This window comes from Nannobrachium achirus (genome assembly GCF_963921795.1).
Source record: "Nannobrachium achirus genome assembly, chromosome: 5".
Classification (NCBI taxonomy): domain Eukaryota; kingdom Metazoa; phylum Chordata; class Actinopteri; order Myctophiformes; family Myctophidae; genus Nannobrachium; species Nannobrachium achirus.
Genome location: NC_137814.1, coordinates 43,838,755 through 43,860,124, shown reverse-complemented (window position 1 = coordinate 43,860,124; position 21,370 = coordinate 43,838,755). Strand labels below are relative to the sequence as shown.

Here is a 21,370-nt window from a genome sequence, read left to right as displayed (position 1 = left end):
CACCGCTCAAAAAGTAATTACAAGCATAATTTAGCAGGTTCCACATTTTACACAAATACAGAGTCAGGTTTTCCGTTTTTGTCTGCCTGTGTCCCTTTTATGCCCATATATGGACATCTCTGATAAGTGCTTGTGCAGTGGTAAACGTCTGTGGAGAATGTGTGGAGAATGTCTGAAGAGTGCAAACTGTCTGTGGAAAGTGGACTGACTAAAAAGACTAAGTAATATATGGCAGCAGGTGTGGTGAATTCGTCAGATGTGGGGAATTTGCCAAATCAAGCTACGGCTGGGGCTGCCATGGCAATCAATTGGTCGTTTGGGAAACAGCCAGAGCCTTTTCTGGCGGTTCTGAACTACCGCCTGTTGGACCGACCCGACGCCGGGCACGGCACTCCCTCGCAGGGGTGTTGCACCAAATTCTGGGCCCCCCTGGGTACAAGGATTCACTGTGGGCCCCCCATGAATTTACTTCATAGGGGGAGGTGGTTTAACCCATTTAGACTGGGAACGCATTATTACGTGTTATTTTGTGCTTTAATTATTGAAAAATAGCAGATATACCGTACAAGCTCACAGGTGCCGCGTTGCGAGCTTGTGTTTTTAGAGTATGTCAGTGGTGCTCAAACCTTTTCATGTGAAGGACCCCCAAAGTGATATGTATTTGGCCACGGACCCCATCTCAAAATATTTAGTTCCAGGGACCGCCAGAAGAAAGATTTGAGTTACAAATGTTAAAAAATACATATGTTCAAAGATTTGCACAAATTTTCACGACTTTTCAAAAATAGCAGATCTACACGCTCTACAAGCTCTGCGATTTATCAATAGCTAAAGCATAAAAATAGCTAAAGCATAAAATAATTAAGGCCCCTCCACCCTAGTAACTCAGTCCCAGTTATTGTTCGAATTACAATCTGTTGCTCACTTTACAGTAAGTCACCGGTTGGGTCTGGGGGGTCTGGGGACCCCCAGGGATCCTTGAGAGGCTTCCAGGGGTTCCCCAGCTAAAACGTAATAAAACCCTATATACGTCAGTGTTACGACCCCTTTTTAAATATTTTGAGGAGATATCAGGGAAATGTATGAGGACCAAGTGTGGACAAGAGGGGTCACAGGTGCAGTGCACATCTGTAGCAGCTGGTGAGACGAAGGAGGCAGGAATAACCCCACAGTACTGGAGATCTCTACGCACCTGTGTCACCTCAAGACCCACCCAATACCTGAGGCTCCTCTTGTGGTTATAGAGCAGGAGAGAGGAGTTTAGCCTTGGCCAGGAGGAGGAGATGGGCAGTGATTTGGCCGGCGCTGCCGACCCGCCTTCAGGAGGGTGTAGCGGTCAGGGTCGAAACACCTGATGATCGATGGATACCGCCTGAAGACATCTTTAGATGTAATCATAATCAGGGGATCAAACAAGCAACCGGCCCGGCAACCTGTTCATCAAGAAAACGACCAATCCAAGCCTGGTCCATCACTGACAGCAACAAGCAGATGACAAGATGGGCTGAGCACTATGGAGTTGCAAACCTGCCTGTCATGGAGGAACTTGACAAGGAACGCACACAGGAGGAGCTCAGCAAAGCCATTAACAGCCTTGCTGCAAGGCCCCAGGTGCTGACGAGATAACAACTGACGTCATCAAACATCAAAACCTTCATGACCTCCCCTGCCTCTGCTGGAATGAAGGAGCTAGTAACTCAGCCCTACTTTCCTCCCATTGTGACACACACGCACACACACACACACACACACACACACACACACACACACACACACACACACACACACACACACACACACACACACACACACACACACACACACACACTCTCCCTCCTTCCTTGGTTAAATCTAACTTATATAATGTACACACACAAACATAGCTCTAATCGAATAAATAATAATATACACACTCAAACATAACTCTAATTGAATAAATATATCAACATTACTGTCAACGAGAGGAACTGACTCTGTTAAAAAAATCACACCTGTGTGAACTGAGCGGTGGTTTACTGTACTCTACTGTACCTAACTGTACTGTACTGTACATATTCTGTGTTCTATATCTATGAATTCTATGTGTTCTAGATCTATGAATTCTGTCGCCCCCCCCCCAGGCTAGTCTCAACAGCACCCTCTTACCCCCCCCCCCCCCCAACCCCCCCCCACCCCACCCCCCTCCCCCCTTCCCCCCTGTGTGTGTGTGCGTGTGTGTGTGCCTGGCCTGGCCTGGCCTGAAAACAGCGCCCCTCCCTTAACATGTGTGGTCATAAAAGGTACTGTAGGGCAGGCTACATACAGACAGACAGACAGACACGGACGGACGGAGACAGACATACCCACACACACGGCCACGTATAGGAGCGTTGTGACCACCGCTCAAAAATGGTAGACCTGTTGATTCCTTGATAATGTTTAGAGGTACTTTGCTGAAGACATGGCTGACCTGCATCTCTCACCTCGTCATTAAACAGTGTGAACCATGCTTTTATGCTCTGTGTTTTGGTTGATTTTGCCCCCAGATAAACTCCATTAGTGAATTCAGCTGTGTTTTGTGGCCAAGCTTTGTCCATGTTTGACACGGTGTGTTCAATTCGGTGACTTTAGCCTGTTCAGCTGCTGTACAGTCACTAGGGAGCATGGCTGAAAGCGTATTATCACCCACTCTGCCCTTTTCTCACCCCCTTAGTCATTCAGTGCAGCTAATGTCTAATTGGAAAAACTAAATGTTTTTCAGTGTAATGCACCTTTCTCACAAAGACATGGTGTAGGCCAGGGTTCCCCAATTAGTTTTCCCCAAGGGCCACATTATGTCTAGGGTACCAAGCCGAAGGCCACAACATTGCAACGCCTTGCGGTGCGAGGCGTTGTGTGCTTGTAGATCTGCTGTTTTCACTACTTTTGTGCGACGGCCTTGTATGATTTGCGAAAGAACATACACATTTGGATATACGAGATTTCCACCCGACAACGACGATATACTAGTGTTGTTGCTGCTCTTATACCACCATTATTACTGGGGTTGGTGGGGGCCAGACAGTAACCCCCCGAGGGCTGCAAATGGCCCGCGGGCCGCCTATTGGGGAACCCTGGTGTAGGCCTATGTGAAAATATACAATGATATACAGCACAAATCCTTTAGTCAATGTCCCTGCATATCGTTGTTGTCGGGTGGAAACCTTGTATGTCCAAAACCTTCCTTTTCTTTGGTTATTATTTTAAAAACGAGTTAAAGTGAAAATAGACGATCTACAAGCACACAACGTCCTCGCACCGCGAGGCGGTGTGTGCTTGTAGATTTGCTATTTCCACTACTAAAGAACATACTATTTGGAAATTTGGAGTTACAAGGTTTCTGCCCGACAGTGGTGGTAGTCAGTTTTAATGCATTGCTGATAAGGGCATTAGCACTAGAAAAGTGCACTCCTCAGGCTCAGACAGAGGGCAGATCTCTGCCAGGCCGAGTCGCCTACCTTAAAGGCTGTGTCAGTCCTATAGGGTGCAGCCGTCAGGATACCAGGAAACTGCACGGTCACATAGCTTCAATCTCTATAACAGGGGTGCCAAAACTTTTTTGTCTCAGAGCACCCCATGAATATTTTTTTAATCCGAGGCACACCTACATTATAATTTTCACTCCCAGCACCTTATATTTATATCATATCGTCGTTGTCGGGTGGAAACCTTGTATGTCCAAAACTGTTTGTTTTGTATTTATCATCTATAAAATGTACTAAACTAGTGAAAACAGCAGATCTACAAGCACACAACGCCTCGCGATGCGAGGCGTTGTGTGCTTGTAGATCGGCTGTTTTCACTAGTTTTGTGCGACAGTCTTGTATGATGAAGCAGGGCTTTGTTTTACCAAAAGACGTACACATTTGGAACTTGGAGATACAAGGTTTTTGCCCGACAGTGACAGTATTTTAGCGATTATGTTGCGAGGAAAACGTTGAGATAATAGCCATTTTGGTTAGAACTGACTGAAAATAACGTTGTACTTCAAGTTTAAAATGATACTAAATATTTTTTCAAGTGTCCAAATAAATTCAAATATTATCAAAGTATCTCGCGGCACCCCTGGACTGCCGTCACGGCACCCCAGGGTGCCCCGTCATCCACTTTGAAAACCCCTGCTCTATAAACAACGGACATGAAGTGTCCTCGAGGGAGTCACGCTATGAGAGCACCTGAGATGAAATGTGGCCGAGGAATAACAAATCTGGCACCTGACAGATTCTCTTTGATGACATTGGATGTCACCAGGAATCGAATGTGACCCACGGGCTCTCTCTCTCTTCTGTCCCAGTTTCTTTTCTGTCACCCTCCACTGCCTGCATGTCAACTGATAACGCTGGAGATGTTCTACAGCCTAATGATGGAAGGATGCACAAATGCACACGCATGTGCGCGCTCGCACACACACACACACACACACACACACACACACACACACACACACACACACACACACACACACACACGCTCACCTCAATGTTGAGGCCTTCCGGGTGCTTCAGTATCCACTGAGCAACTTTCATTGACACTGATACCTTGGGGCGGGGCAGTCCGTCCTCTAGTTTTTATATAACTATGGTTTACATACCCCGGGCATGAAACCCATGTTGTGATTTGTTGGAAAAGACAGCTTCTTGGGGGAAGTATATACTGGTACAAGGGAAGTCCCTCCCTACAGACACGTTCTGCTTTAGGTCGTTACAGGCTTGCGATGAGAAAAGTCAAGGAACGAGTTTCCTGGCAGACACACTTGCAGACAGACAAGACTAATCTCCGGCCCCAGCCATTCTGCCCTGGTAGAGATAAATTTGCTTTGGGTTTCAGATTATGGTGTAATAGCGATAAGAGAGGGATGGACAGTTGTAACTACATGTAGATGAACTAAAAGATAACAAATGAAATGCATCAGAGACACAGAGAGAGAGAGAGAGAGAGAGAGGGATCAGCAGCCTTAAGGATCAGACTGATCCTGCGTTAAGGGACATCATGTCTGGGCTCCCATCACCACAGCCCAGACATATCCCTGTACACCTGCTCTAATTAAACACTACAGTTTGCTTGCTGTTGTTTTCAAGCATGGACATACAGTATTCCTGTTGTGCATGTGCATGCCTACAGTATTTCTCACATCAAACATACACATTAATGTCCTCAATGATAATTTAACTCTCAGAGTGTACACAATCAGTGAGGATTTCCTTTTTGGAGCTTTACATTATTCTATTGTGCTTATCTGAGTGAAAGTGATATCAAACATATAATTTTCCAAATGTCTGAGTGAGTGTCTGTCTGTCTGTCTGTCTGTCTGTCTGTCTGTCTGTCTGTCTGTCTGTCTGTCTGTCTGTCTGAGTGAGTGTCTGTCACAGCGTTTCTCCTCAGTGGCTGGAGCAATTGATCTGAAATCGCATCACCATTAGCATATGAACACACCTGACATAACTGTGAAGCCCGTTTGTCACTTTCACAAATCATATGCTGTATATTAGCATTTTTATGGTGTATCTATATCTATTCTGCATCTAGCTTGAGGCATATCTATTCTGCATCTAGCATGAGGCAACATGTTTAACCAGCTGTGTGTGTGTGTGTGTGTGTGCGTGCGTGCGTGCGTGCGTGCGTGCGTGTGTGCGTGCGTGCGTGCGTGTGAATCATGCAGATCGGTACACAGTATCTCTGTAGCCATTAAACGAAACGGGTATTTCTTACATTGATGCTCCTACATATTATCATGCAAGCACCAGTTAAAGTTACTTTCCATCCCTCATATACTGTGTGCACAGTGCACACCCCATAACCCACACACTGCACATCATTTCGGAGCTCATATCTTTGAACGGGTAAGGGCTAGTTGCATTGGTGTGACAGCAAACATCTGGTCTCTCCTGTTCTGGGCGCGTACCTTTTGCGCGAAGCCCGATAGCGCGAAGTGGGGAAATGTCTCCTACCGCACCGTTAGCGCGAAGTGGAGAAATGTCTCCTACCGCACCGATATTGTATGGTAGTACAGCTCCTTGTGAACGTTGATAATATGCAGTGCTCGATATTGTATGGTAGTACAATGTCTCTCTTTTCATTCACATGCTCCACTGTGCACGCACTGAGCACGCAGCTCATAATATGCAGTGCTGTCTGCACTCAGCTTGTCTCGCAAAATAGCTGATCTGCAAGCTCACAACACGTCGACAACGTGAGCTTGTAGTAGCCCTTCACAATAAGGGTCCAGGAAGATATATTGTGTGGTAGTACAATAGTTTCGACAGCTGGGGGCACCCTTTTTCATTTAGTCAAATATATTGTGTGGTTGTGTAGTTTCTTAGGGCTTAAAATGTCCTTCACTTTGCCTCCCCTCCCCCCGCAAAGTGAAGCCGATAGCCGAAGGGTGCTAATAGCCTGCATCCCTTTGCATGCATACGTATGCAAACGTCCCATGCATTTTGCATGCATTCATTCCTATGTCCTATTAGTCTTTTCATGGATCTCCTTTTAGTAGACCTTGTACCAGTGAACTGTACCGTCATGAATCTGTACATTTTCCTATGCAAACTTCTAATAAAGCCTTCAATCAATCAATCAATCAATACCTTATACCTTTATACCTTTTCCTTTCTTCTAATAAAGTATTCAATCATTTAACGTCCCATGCATTTTGCATGCATTCCTATGCAGTCAGAAACCATTCCAAAGACAACATTGTTCTTTTTTAGTTTTAAAAAAGACTTTAAGAGTACCAGTATCCTTGTATTTAGTTGGCCTTAATTATACGTATATGAGATACTTAAATGGTTTTCTGTTGAAATAAGCATAGTCTTTTCATGGATCTCCTTTTAGTAGACCTTGTACCAGTGAACTGTACCGTCATGAATCTGTACATTTTCCCATGCAAACTTCTAATAAAGCCTTCAATCAATCAATCAATACCTTATACCTTTTCCTTTCTTCTAATAAAGTATTCAATCATTTTGCTATTTTAAAGTATTCGTTTTGCTATTTTATTCACTGAACAATAATGTATACAATACAATGTTTGGTCTACCTGTTTGTACTTAAAGTACAAATAGTACTAGTAGCCAGTACAAATAGTACCAGTAGCCTATTAATACATCATGAAGTAGCCATCTTTCATTTCAAATTGTTTTCAAGAAGTATAAAATACTAATTTGAAAATAGCAGATCTACAAGCTCACAGTGTAGTAGAGTAGTAAGTATTGGAAACTGGAAATACTCAAGTAAGAACAACCTACCTCAAAATTATACTTAGTAGATTTAATCTACTAAGTATAATTTTGAGGTAGGTTGTTCTTACTTGAGTATTTCCAGTTTCCAATACTTACTACTCTACTACACTGTGAGCTTGTAGATCTGCTATTTTCAAATTAGTATTTTATACTTCTTGAAAACAATTTGAAATGAAAGATGGCTACTTCATGATGTATTAATAGGCTACTGGTACTATTTGTACTGGCTACTAGTACTATTTGTACTTTAAGTACAAACAGGTAGACCAAACATTGTATTGTATACATTATTGTTCAGTGAATAAAATAGCAAAACGAATACTTTAAAATAGCAAAATGATTGAATACTTTATTAGAAGAAAGGAAAAGGTATAAGGTATTGATTGATTGATTGAAGGCTTTATTAGAAGTTTGCATGGGAAAATGTACAGATTCATGACGGTACAGTTCACTGGTACAAGGTCTACTAAAAGGAGATCCATGAAAAGACTATGCTTATTTCAACAGAAAACCATTTAAGTATCTCATATACGTATAATTAAGGCCAACTAAATACAAGGATACTGGTACTCTTAAAGTCTTTTTTAAAACTAAAAAAGAACAATGTTGTCTTTGGAATGGTTTCTGACTGCATAGGAATGCATGCAAAATGCATGGGACGTTAAATGATTGAATACTTTATTAGAAGAAAGGAAAAGGTATAAAGGTATAAGGTATTGATTGATTGATTGATTGAAGGCTTTATTAGAAGTTTGCATAGGAAAATGTACAGATTCATGACGGTACAGTTCACTGGTACAAGGTCTACTAAAAGGAGATCCATGAAAAGACTAATAGGACATAGGAATGAATGCATGCAAAATGCATGGGACGTTTGCATACGTATGCATGCAAAGGGATGCAGGCTATTAGCACCCTTCGGCTATCGGCTTCACTTTGCGGGGGGAGGGGAGGCAAAGTGAAGGACATTTTAAGCCCTAAGAAACTACACAACCACACAATATATTTGACTAAATGAAAAAGGGTGCCCCCAGCTGTCGAAACTATTGTACTACCACACAATATATCTTCCTGGACCCTTATTGTGAAGGGCTACTACAAGCTCACGTTGTCGACGTGTTGTGAGCTTGCAGATCAGCTATTTTGCGAGACAAGCTGAGTGCAGACAGCACTGCATATTATGAGCTGCGTGCTCAGTGCGTGCACAGTGGAGCATGTGAATGAAAAGAGAGACATTGTACTACCATACAATATCGAGCACTGCATATTATCAACGTTCAGAAGGAGCTGTATCGGTGCGGTAGGAGACATTTCCCCACTTCGCGCTAACGGTGCGGTAGGAGACATTTCCCCACTTCGCGCTAACGGTGCGGTAGGAGACATTTCCCCACTTCGCGCTATCGGGCTTCGCGCTTTCGGGACTTTCCCCCTGTTCTGGCCATATGTATACAATCTTTGCAGTATACAAATCATTTTGGCTCTCTTGATTATACCTCTGCCAAGTGACTATTGAGTGGGTTGACGTTTGAGTGTAGCCGCTCCTTGACACACGTATCAAACATATAATTTTCCGAATGTCTGTCTGAGTGAGTGAGTGAGTGAGTGAGTGAGTGAGTGAGTGTCTGTCACAGAGTTTCTCCTCAGTGGCTGGAGCAATTGATCTGAAATCGCATCACCATTAGCATATGAACACACCTAACATAACTGTGAAGCCCGTTTGTCACTTTCACAAATCATATGCTGTATATTAGCATTTTTATGGTGTATCTACTATCTATTCTGCATCTAGCATGAGGCATATCTATTCTGCATCTAGCATGAGGCAACATGTTTAACCAGCTGTGTGTGTGTGTGTGTGTGTGTGTGTGTGTGTGTGTGTGTGTGTGTGTGTGTGTGCGTGTGCGTGTGCGTGTGCGGGTGGGTGGGCGGGGGTACACAGTATCTCTGTAGCCATTAAACGAAACGGGTATTTCTTACATTGATAATCCTACATATTATCATGCAAGCACCAGTTAAAGTTACTTTCCATCCCTCATATACTGTGTGCACAGTGAACATCCCATAACCCACACACTCATATCTGTGAACGGGTAAGGGCTAGTATTATTAAAGTGTCAACAGGCCAAGGACCACTGCCATTTTTCTAGCCACAGTAAGACGCCCACAGAGGCACCGACACACCGACACGTTGCACTTTTAACAAATAAGGAGGCGTTATTCATCATCCCTGTGACTCATAAGGTATCAACATGTGTGGGAGGACCTTTTGCTCTCTTTTCTACCGGTACATACTCAAAACACAGATCTTTGATTATGTGATGCAGAAGGTTGACGAGATGGAAAGAGCAGAATGTACTGTCACCTAATGTTCACAGCTACAATCTCCACAAACATTGGACGTGACCTTGAGCGAATCACTGTATGAGAGCACCAGAGATGGGTTGAGAAATGACGTTAATTGGCAGCTCATAGATTCAGTTCAATGTCACTGGATGTCACCAGGAATCAATTGTGACCCACCAACTCTCTCTCTCTCTCTCTCTCTCTCTCTCTCTCTCTCTCTCTCTCTCTCTCTCTTGCTCTCACTCTCACTCTCTCTCTCTCTCTCTCTTTCTCTCTCCTTTTATAGGATGGTTTTATGCAACCATCTATATTGATAAAGCTGTACATTTTCTAGAATGATGCAAGAATGCACAATGACACAGTCACACACGCACGCACGCACGCACGCACGCACACACACACACGCACACGCACACGCACACGCACACACACACACACACACACACACACACACACACACACACACACACACACACACACACTAGCACCTTCTGAATCAATAGAAGCACTTTAAAGAAAGACATTCTAGTTCAGCCTGGAGAAGTGATATTTTGGAAAGTGCGACATCTTCAAGAGCCAGTTGTACAGCTGCTGCCTTATTTTTTAAAATAAATGCCCGGCGTGCACTGCCACTTGCACGGTCAAGAGAATACTAGTTTTAATGGAGCAACGTTTTGGGCATAGACCTTCCTCAATCCTGGAAAAGTATCACCTTCTCAGCTTTGAAAATTTTAGGAAATTTAAAAATGCATGTCTAATATATAAATGCCTTAATGATCTGGCTCCCCCTCCTCTTATGGAATTCATCCATAAGAAGAGGGATATTGGACGCAGTACTAGGTCTAGTACTAGATCCCCACATTTGGTGCTTTTAAAGGGCAGTTGAAGCAATGGCTAAAACGCTCACAAACATGTAACCACCTATAATAACTATTTGATGCCGGTACGAATTACTCTGCCAGGTTAGTTTCTCCTGTGTGGATTTTTAGCTTACTTCTGGCACTAGGCACTCTGTTGCGCCAAGCACCTTGTTCTTGTTGTGTTTTGTTCGCCCTGTAATGTTCTGTTCTTGTTATTGTTAGTCTTGTTTTGTTTCTTGTTTTATGTGAGGACAACGGATGAAATTTAGCTTTAAGCTAACTCCGGCTGGTTTACACTGAGATTTTTGTATGTTTGTATTTATTATGCAACATGTCAATGTCAATGTGTCCATTAACTGGTATTTTCCTGTCCAAATAAATAAATAAAGTAAAGTAAAAGTAAAGTAAAGGGTCCTTGGCATGAACATGTTTAAGAACCACTGCTCTACAGTATGATAACTAGTAAGACGCCTCAGGAAGACATGCAACCTCGCCCTTGCCCAGGGGTGTTAGTTGCGATGCACATGTAGCCTATATGACTTTATGACTTAGCTCCAGTCATGTTCAACATCTTCCTAGTCTGTGTAACAACACTGTTGCATAGGATGATGGAGGAGCAGGCTGGAGTTACCATTGACTTCAGGTTGGATGGTAACCTGTTTAAAGGAGCTATAGTCAACTTTTTCATTGTAGGGCCGACACTTTGTTTACATCCAAGTCTATAGACTAGAATGTAAACAAAGTGTCGGTCTGACAATGGCCGAAATGATTATTTTATCATTATTTTACGCTTTTTGTGGTCATTTTTGAATAGAAACACATATATGAAGCTTATTTTTTTATAAAATATTTTCGAAACATTATTTTTATTTTAGCATCTGTTTTTCAAGAAAAAGTTGACTATAGCTCCTTTAATATCAGGAGGTTACAGGCAACCACCAAGCTGACCTCCGAAAGAATCATCGAGCTACAGTATGCCGACGACTGTGCCCTGGTAGCCCACACACCAGAGGCCCTTCAAAGCACTCTGTCTGCAGCTGTAACTGCATACAGCAGAATGGGTCTGACCATCAACACCCAGAAAACAGAGGTCATCTGCCAGTTGAGTGCTGGCCTCCCATGCCAGCCAACAACATTCACAGCAAGAGGGCAACAGCTGCTCACAGTACCTACCTTTAAATACTGTACCTGGGAAGCATAATGGCCGACACCTGCTCAATGGAGGACGAGATCCAAAACTGCCTTAAACAAGCCTCAACATCATTTGGCCGTCGACGGAGAAGAGTTTTCCTTAACTCCAACATCAATCTCCATACCAAAGTGCTTGTGTACAGAGCAGTATGCATCTCCACGCTTCTGTATGGATGTGAGGCATGGACCATCTACAGCCACCAGCTCAGAAGCCTAGAGGCCTTCCATGTCTCCAGAAGATCCTTGGCATCACCTGGAAGGACATAGTGTCACACACAGAGGTGCTGGAATGGGCAGGCAGCTGCAGTATAGAGTCTGTCCTGAATCATAATCAACTCAGGTGGCTGGGGCATGTCATCCGTATGCCCAGCCATAGACTCCCACGCAAAGTCCTATATGGCCAGTTACACCTTGGCCAACGCAGTGCTGGTGGGCAGAAGAAGCGGTTCAAAGACCAACTGAAGACCACGCTGAAGAGAGGCCAGATCAACCCCTCTTCGCTGGAGGAACTTGCTTCCTGCCGCAACCTCTGGCGCTCTCACTCCGCACTGGCAGTGGAGCGCATAGAAAGTCAGCGCACACAACACCGTGCAGCAAAGCGTGAAAAGAGACATGCCCGCAAAGCCACCCCTGCTCCCCCCAGTACAGCTTTCATGTGCCCGGTCTGCAACTATACAGCCCTCATGGACCTATAGGACCTATCCTGTTCTTTAATCAGGGTTTTGGCTCAAAAGGTTCTAAGTGGAAATGGGTCTTCTATGACTTGTTGCGTACAGTATATAGCCACTAAAGGGTTCTGGTTGTATTTAAAAAAAAAAAAACAGCATCTATGTTCTTTATGAAAAAGTCTGCAAATTGCTCCCTTATCTTGTCTGTTTAACTGTGTGATGTGTGGGTATACAGTAGAAAGAAGAACCATAATATGAAATGCCCCCAGAACCCTTTTTCTTTTAAACATCAGTGTAGAAAGAAAATCAATTAAATTGAGACCGCTGTGTTTTCGCGTGCGGTGATGGGAGACTCTGACTGACAGCTCTCGTTTTCTTTGAAATTCCAGCCGACCGGAGCCAAATGCTGCAATATTCATCTTTCCTCAAATGAGGCAGGGGTGGGATGTGGGATTGTGATGACTTCTGCAAAACCACATTTCTTATCTCTGTTGGAATATTGTGCTTTGAATTAAGCTTCTTCAGTGGCTATTTCTGAGCAACTTTTTACTTTCATGACTCACCAGTGGTTTGTAACGCAAACCATGTTCCTGGCCTGCCTCACTGCCGCTTTGTTCGCCAGGGAACTGAAAAGGAGACATAACCTCTCTGCCTTGCTAATATCATACTTAACGATATCATGTCATTTTGATGTTTGCGTGTGTGTGTGTGTGTGCGTGCGTGCGTGTGTGCGTGTGTGTGTGTGTGTGTGTGTTATCATGTCTTATTATTCATGGTAAAGAGTATGTATTTATTCCCTCCTGCATGGGATCACATACCGGTACCATAATCATTCATATTCATATAACTCTTAATAGACAGCACAAGACGGTAGACATTTTATATATCTTCAATTCATGAGAGATAGATATATAGACAGGAGGGTTTACATACATTATTAATGGTAAACGGTGCATTTATATATCATCTTTATCCAAGGCGCTTTACACTGATTGTGCATTACAGTCACCCACACATTCATACTCTGATGGCAGAGGAAACCATCACCAACCTTCACATCATGGAGCAATTAGGGGTTCAGTGTCTTGCTCAAGGACACTTCGACAGTACTGGTAACTCTGGGGGACCCCAGGATCAAACTGGGAACCTTTCGGTTGCCAAGCAGCGCTTCTACCCCTGAGCCACTGCCGCCCCATAGCCTACATAGAAATACATACCAGTGAGACTCCCTAATCGGAAGATAAGCGACCGTCAGGTCACATGTATACACCGCTTTGCGTGATTTTAGGGCAAAATCTGTAGGAGCAGTGTCCAAATGTGTTTTGCAAGAATGGTGGCACTAGAAGAGGGCCATGTGATAAATAAAGGGTGGAGGTTGTGGGTTGGCAGCCAAGGAGTGTGTGTGCAAAGTTTGGCATGGATAGGGGCAACAGTGGCGGAGATATGAGTTTGGGAAAAGTGTGACGTGTGACTTGTGACGTGACTGAGAGACAGACTGACTGATAGCCGCTGGAGGTTTTGATAGTAACTGCGACCTGACGGTCGCAACAAATATATGCAGTATGATATAGATATGCTGTAGGCCTTTATTTTTTGAAAGATCATGTTTGCTACTGACCATAAAAAGTTACCAGTAAGACTCCCTAATCGGGAGATAAGCGACCGTAGGTCGGTTATCTCCACAAATAGGGCAAAAATGTGTTTTTCCAAAATCTCCCTGAGCCATGTTGATGACATGAGTGTAGACATAGTGTGTAGTGATTTTCGTGATTTTAGGGCAAAATCTCTAGGAGCAGTGTCCAAAAAAATGTTTTTAAAAATCGGCCTGAAGGTGGCGCTATATGGGACAGATTCATGTTGATGGGATGAGTGTAGACATACTGTGTAGCGATTTGCGTGATTTTACGGCAAAAACTGTAGGAGCAGTGGCCAAAAATGTGTTTTAAAAATGGGCCTGAAGGTGGCGCTAGAAGAGGGCCATGTGAGAAATGAGGGGTGGGGTCTCCGCGTTGCCTTGGCGGACGAATAGGTACCGGCCCCGGCTCTCCCGGACGCTCCCAGCCCGAGTTACGGCATTTTATGTGAGCTGCAGTGGAGGGGGTCCTCCACTGGGGGCGTCACCACTTTTGCATCCATTCTGGAGCACCAGGAGTGGGTGGTCCCCAGGAATTCCCCGTGAGCAGCCCCGTTGGGGTGGTCATTTGGTCATTTTTGCACATTTGGTCATTTTTTACACCTGGGGGTCCCCCAGGGACCTGGGGGTCCCTGGATCTCCGGGGGTCCTTGGAGGTTGTAGTTTGGCAGGTAAGGAGTGTGTGTGCAAAATTTGGCATGGATGGGGGCAACGGTTGTGGAGATATGAGCAGGGCAAAAGTGTGACGTGTGACGTGTGACAGACAGACGGACAGACAGACAGACGGACGGACGGACGGACGGACGGACGGACGGACAGCCCGTGGAGGTTTTGATAGTAAATGCTCCCTACGGTCGCAATTAATGCTGTGTGAAAGCCATGGCTCAAGACTCATGGATCATAGCTCTGGGCATTTACATGTACAGAGCTTGGAGCCACAGCCATGGCTTATCTCACACCGTATAAATCAGGCTTGAATGCTAAAATAAAGATGGTAGTAAGAGGGGACGTCCATACGACGCTGGATTTTAGTTAACTGGGGAGGTAGAACCACGATTACCCATGGGTGTCCACATGCAAACGCATGAAAACGGAGGACTAGACGAATAGTTTCCAAAACTCCGGCTGCAGTGCATTTTTGTTACCTGGGCGTATTTCTTTTGCCGTGTGGACAGCATGAACGGAGAAGTTCTTTGCTTCCATGCTTACGTGCACCTTGTGCTCCTCGCCTCCTCCTCCTTGCAATGAGAGAATCCTGTGGTGGTCTCTGTAGAATATCCATATTTTGAGCGCATTCACGACATGTTAACATTAGAGAGCTGTCTTGTTTAGGGATGGAGCCCTAATGAATGATTGTTTTAATTATATTTGTTACTCTTGTCAATTGTCATCTTCATAGATGGTGGTCAGCCACAAAACTCACAGTCGCAAAAGATACCAGTTATGTTCTGAATTTGTTGTCTCACATATCTTTCCACCGGCTCAATAAGCAGGATCGATAAGGTGCTCATTATCAATAACGAGCTATACAGCCCTAGTCTTGTTAAGTAACGGAGCATATCTGACGCGACGCCTGCCTCTTCTCTTGGTCAAATTTTGGATATTAATAAGCAGCCATGATTTTTTTTCCCGTTACCATTGTCGCAAACTGCTTTCTCAGGGTGGGGGCCTCGGACCTGTGAGGTATCTGCTCGGGTTCTCTCAAGGGGTGCCTCACTGGTACAGGTTCTGCTCGGGTTCTCTCTCTAGGCCTAGAGAGACTCTTTGAACGCCTTACATTTTAACTCTTTCTGAGTTGTGCAATAATGGGTGATCACTATGTGCTTTTAATGCTTTTCTGATTTGTATTAAACAAGGTGTGAAACTGTGCACTGTTCTAAGGTTACCTTATACAGGTTTCTTTAGTCCATTTCAATGTGTTTAGCTTTGTTTCTCTGACCTTTTGAATGTAGCACTTTGAGATCTGTCACAAATATAAAGTGTACGACAAATAGAATGTATTATTTATAGCGTTTTGCGTTTTCATGTGGGCAGAAATTATTTTCTACACGGGGCCGTGTGGAGGCATAGACGGCCAACCCGGGGAAGTAGAATTGGTATTGGTGTAGATTAGGCCTCAGAATGGGGACATCCTAGACCTACTTCAGGTGTGTGGAGTGCTGAGGCCAGCAGTGCCCAATTCTTTTTTTTTTTTTTAAAGGGGGCCATATTTGAAACTATGAAAAATTCCTGTCATACTGTAAATAAATTGTTACAGCCTTTGGTCCGTTACAATTTATTTTTGGAACAGATATAACGGATGATTCTTTGTTGCAGTACATACCTGCCTCTTTCACACACATGCTCGCACACGGAGAGAGCGAGAGAAAGAGAGAGAGAGAGAGAGAGACGGGGAGACGGAGATATATGGATAGTGCAAGCGTGAGGAGAGACACACACAAGAGACTCATTACACCACCAAACCACAACTTCTATTGAGGCATTTCTACTGTACCAGCGTATTTTCAGTTTTTACCAAAGGGCCAAGTTGTGATTATGTCACAACTCCGCCGATTGCATCCAGTTTTTCCGAGTTTCCCCACTTGATCATCCGACATAACGTATTCAAGTGTCACTTCCTGGAGGGAAGCTTGCGTAGACTGTATATCCGACAGACACCACATCAAAGCACTGCGTTCGACTGTGTTTTATAATTTGCCCTTGAGAGAGAGAGAGAGAGAGAGAGAGAGAGAGAGAGAGAGAGAGAGAGAGAGAGAGATGGACGGACAGATGGACGGACAGACAGACAGACAGACAGACAGACAGACAGACAGACAGACAGACAGACAGACAGAGCGACAAAAACGCATTACTGCGTGTAAGTGTTATTATTAGGGCATGCCTTTTCATTAGTAGCATTAGTACTGTCTTTGGACCTAAAGCATACCGGTAGCTCTACCCATTCAGCTCATGTTAGTACCAAAAGTGCAATACCTACCCGAGCTGAGTGGATAAGAAAGGTCAGTGCACTGAGGCCTGGTGCGGTGCAGGTGCTAGTGGAGAGTGTGAAAGAACGGTGCCATGCAGGAGATGTCGAGAAGTGCTATGTGAGGAGAGACTATGGAAACTCGGGAGAGATGCAAATCAAGGCAGTGGCTGGCAGCCACAGGCACCGATAAGGAGGACATTTTAATACCAGTGGCAATAGTTATGTACTGTACTGGGGTGTTGCAAAAACTTTAGGTTTAAAATAATGAAACATGGGGAAGGTAATTGTTTCAAAAGGCTAATGTTTAGGTCAATAATGTAACAAGATCTTTCTTGTCTATGAAATGATTGTATTTGGCAATGCATGCGATAGGCGTTGTAGCAGAAATCTCTGTTAGACCACACCACAAGAGAGAGAGTGTGTGTGTGTGTGTGTGTGTGTGTGCGTGCGTGCGTGCGTGTGTGAGAGAGAGAGAGGGAGAAAGGGAGGAGCAGCTATAGGCGACCCCTGAATCAACACTTAAAATAATGAAACATGGGGAAGGTAATTGTTTCAAAAGGCTGATGTTTAGGTCAATAATGTAACAAGATCTTTCTTGTCTATGAAATGAATGTATTTGGCAATGCATGTGATAGGCGTTGTAGCAGAAATCTCTGTTAGACCACACGTTTGATTGAAACAGGAAGCCTACATGAAGCGACATGGGGAGGAATCCAATCTTTGAATGAAAAGGCCAATTGGTCGAGTCTTTTGTAGTTATTATTGTCATAAAATGTTACTAGAAAACACAGACGATCACACACTCTAATGCAGTGGTTTTCAACCTTCTCAGGCCATGTCCCAGTTAAAATCATATTTTAACTGGCGACCCCCCCCCCCCCCCCCCCCCCCCACCCTGACGAGCACTAAGAGTTGAGGCATTACCCAACGAGCGCAACGTCTAAAATTTGTCTGACACAGGTAGACCTGTGTCAGACTGTGTCAGACCAATTTTAGACGTTGCGCTTGTTGGGTACATTTTGAATAACGCGTTGCAAGGTGTTGTGAGCAAAATAATTTGGGGAGCCCCCTGGGGGTCCCGACCCACAGGTTGAGAACCACTGCTCTAATGAACTCATAACGCTACTGTGTGACATGACCTTTGCCCTTTGACTGCCCCCCGCAGGTGACAGGAAGACACCCTACGTGTAACTTCATGCTGGAGCTGGAGAAAGACCAGGCCTGGTGTCTGCAGAAGCTCAGGGACCAGGAGGCCTCTGGCGACGCCAAAGGTCAGCAACAACTTCACCTCTTTACACAGTTGACCTCCACGGTCATAGTCTCAGCCAACATACAGGGACTGAGAGTCGGACTGTTTTGTTACCCTAAAGTGAACCAACAAATACCACCACACATCCACTGAGGCACAAAGGTCAGAGGTCAGAAGGGACAACCTTAAAGGTCAACTCACGTTCACTAATATCAAAACACACATTCTCACAGGAAAAATAAAATGAACAAAGAGGTACCTAACCATTTACAGTACAATGTAAGAATAATCAGACGTTGATGACTGTGGCAGCTGAAATTGAAATCAGCATTTAAATATGACACCTCCACAAAACAATGCACAACACAAGCTTTTGTAGAAGGAAGGCACTGGAGAAAACTCAGACTGATTAAGCCTTTTTTATTTACAGGGTGCAGGCAAATAAAGTGACAACGTTTTGATGTCAATGCATCTTCGTCAGGTCGAAACGAGCTTTGTTTAAAAGCCTCACCATGGGGATGTGTAATATGAGAAACGCCTATGTCATGACATCATAGTAGATTTGTGTGTTGCTTTAAAATCATTAAAAGTGTGTCAGTAAATTGTGAATCAGTTAAGCACAGGCGACAGACTTAGGTTTTGTTCAGCAGCCTGATAGCTGCTAGATTAAAACTATGAGTCATCATTAACCAACCGCCACTGGTCTGCACTTTTGGTGTTGAAAACATGCCACGAGTGATCGCTAATCAATAGCTAATCTAATAGCTAATCTAATAGCCAACACACCACGGCTGCGTGGATTTTATTCAAGATGACAACAACAGCTTGGTTACATACAAAGAAAAGTGAGTATATTTGAGATGTATATGAGCATTCCAAAGTAGTCCATGATCCAACCAAGGCGAGAGAGAGTGTGTGTGTGTGTGTGTGTGTGTGTGTGTGTGTGTGTGTGTGTGTGTGTGTGTGTGTGTGTGTGTGTGTGTGTGTGTGTGTGTGTGTGTGTGTGCGTGCGTGCGTGCGTGCGTGCGTGCGTGCGTGCGTGCGTGCGTGCGTGCGTGCGTGCGTGCCAGAGAGGGAGAGGGAGAAAGGGAGAGGGAGAAAGGGAGGAGCAGCTATAGGCGACCCCTGAATCAACACTCCCCAGAGTTTAAGTCGGGTGACGCTCCCCCGAACCGCTGAATGGCGTCATACTTGGGTCTGGACAGTGCCGAACCAAAATAAACTCAGCTCCTTATTAGAGTGTGAATCGACCCTAATACTTATGCAGTTGAGAGCTACATTCACAATATAACTTGCTGATGGAGTATTGTGAATGAAGAGCCCTAATGCCAGCCTGACACCCCACGTCTTGATTCATGTGCAGGACAGACTTATAAAGGAACTACCAATTACAGTAGTTACATTTGGCAGCCTGAAAACTGACATCAAAGGAATTCTGAATAAAGGCATCATGAAAAGAAATCAATGCTAGCAGAGTACTGCCGGTGGCTTTGCGGTTACGAAGCTACTCGTGAAGTCAAATAGTCAGTGGTGGGGATGTCTAGGATCTTTGAAGCCTGCGAGCTTTGCTGACCCAAAGTCAGTGGAGTTATGGCCTGGAATGGATGGAACAGAAGTTCACGACCACTGATGTGTTCTGCTATCCGCATGATCCTCTGCCCTGAGGTCAGTACAGTTCCTATAGTAACAGCGATGAATTCGGTGGGGCCATGCCTAGCTTCTACAGTTTGCCTGAAGTAAAACTTTGTCGTTGGAAACCTTGTATGTCCAAAACCGTTCCTTTCTTTATTATTATTTTAGAAATGAGTTAAAGTAGTGAAAATAGCCGATCTACAAGCACACAACGTCCCGCATCGACACTTTTGTATGATGGTAGGGCTTTACTTACGAAAAAACTTGCACATTTGAAATTTGGAGATACAAGGTTTCTGCCGGACAGTGACGATTTGTCTGGTCTTTGCTGACTCGTAGACAACTGGTGCATTGTAAAAGCAGTTTCTCCATCAGTGTGACATGACCTCCAGATAAAGCACAGAGAAAGAGATGAATAGAAATAGAAAAATAGCTTAATATTTGGTAGTTAACATTATGGGGAAAAAAAGAAAGAAACGTTTTGTCTCCTAAAGACATTTAGTAAACTCAGACATGTCTCACATGACATTTTTATAAAACTGTTGTGTTTACAGTGCGGGTCGGTTACATCTGGTCTTTTTCTACTTAAAACAAGAAAATATGGAGAACAGTATGTTTGGACAGTTACATAATCTCTTGGTGGTGATGAGAGGCCAGCGAAAATACTATTTTTTGTCTTGGCTCTGATATAGGAACGGTCACAAATGGCATCTCCACAGCAGTGGACAGCAGTTGTTATGTTAACCAGTGTTGATGTCATTAGAGTTGCTGTGACACACTGTGCTTGACAGCCACAGGGAGGGAGGAAGGGGGTCATCACTGAGCCTAGGGAGCTATTAGAAGGAGGGGGAGGAGGTGAGGTGTCATGACTGAGCCTGGGGAGCTACAGAGGGTGGGGGAAGAGAGGTCGAGGGAGGAGGGATAGTTAGGGTGAGTTTGATGCCAAACATTCATGATTTCTTCAATGTTATTTGTGAACCCATGTGAGGCGAGGTGGGTGGGAGGGTGGCCTGGAGAGATAGACAGACCCAGTGACGTCAGAGGGCTGTTGTAGCATGTCAGGAGGGCAGTGGTGGAAAGTAGGCTACTACAGTAACTCAAGTACTGAAGTTCAGTACAATCAATATTGAGGTATCTTTGAGCATGTACAATTGTCCATAATTTATACTTCTACTCCACTACATCTCAGAGGTGAAATAGTTTCAACTACAACATAAATAGGGCTTACATTAACCAATTAAGACCAATGTTATTCTTTGTCTATTGAAAATAGCAGAACTACAAGCTCAGAAAGGGTCCCATCGCGAGCTTTATAGATTTCACTTTTTGGCAAAGAGATTTGGTGTAGACGAGAAAAAAAGTACAGAGCCAATTCAGTCAAGTTTTCTAGAGGGTTAGAGGGATATTTCACTTTCAAACATGTTTGTGGTCATTTTAACATCTACTCAGGCTTTTGTGAACACGACAGTTATTTATTTAGATAGATATTTCATTTTATCAGACAAGCCCCTTCCCATATGAACCCTTTAGATTAATTAAAAACAGATTATTAGATTATTTAATTAGATTA

At 44.1% G+C, this 21,370-nt stretch overlaps 1 protein-coding gene across 1 annotated transcript in view; it reads left to right on the top strand.

Moving 5' to 3' along the window:
* LOC308284737 (vasoactive intestinal polypeptide receptor 2-like) overlaps window positions 1–21,370 on the top strand; it is a gene marked incomplete at both ends in the record, with an annotated part of 92,628 nt that overhangs the window by 7,284 nt on the left and 63,974 nt on the right. The window contains one exon of the mRNA XM_080725464.1: window positions 18,085–18,190. Coding sequence (XP_080581590.1) covers window positions 18,085–18,190 — 106 coding nt within the window. The remainder of the gene's footprint in view (window positions 1–18,084; window positions 18,191–21,370) is intronic.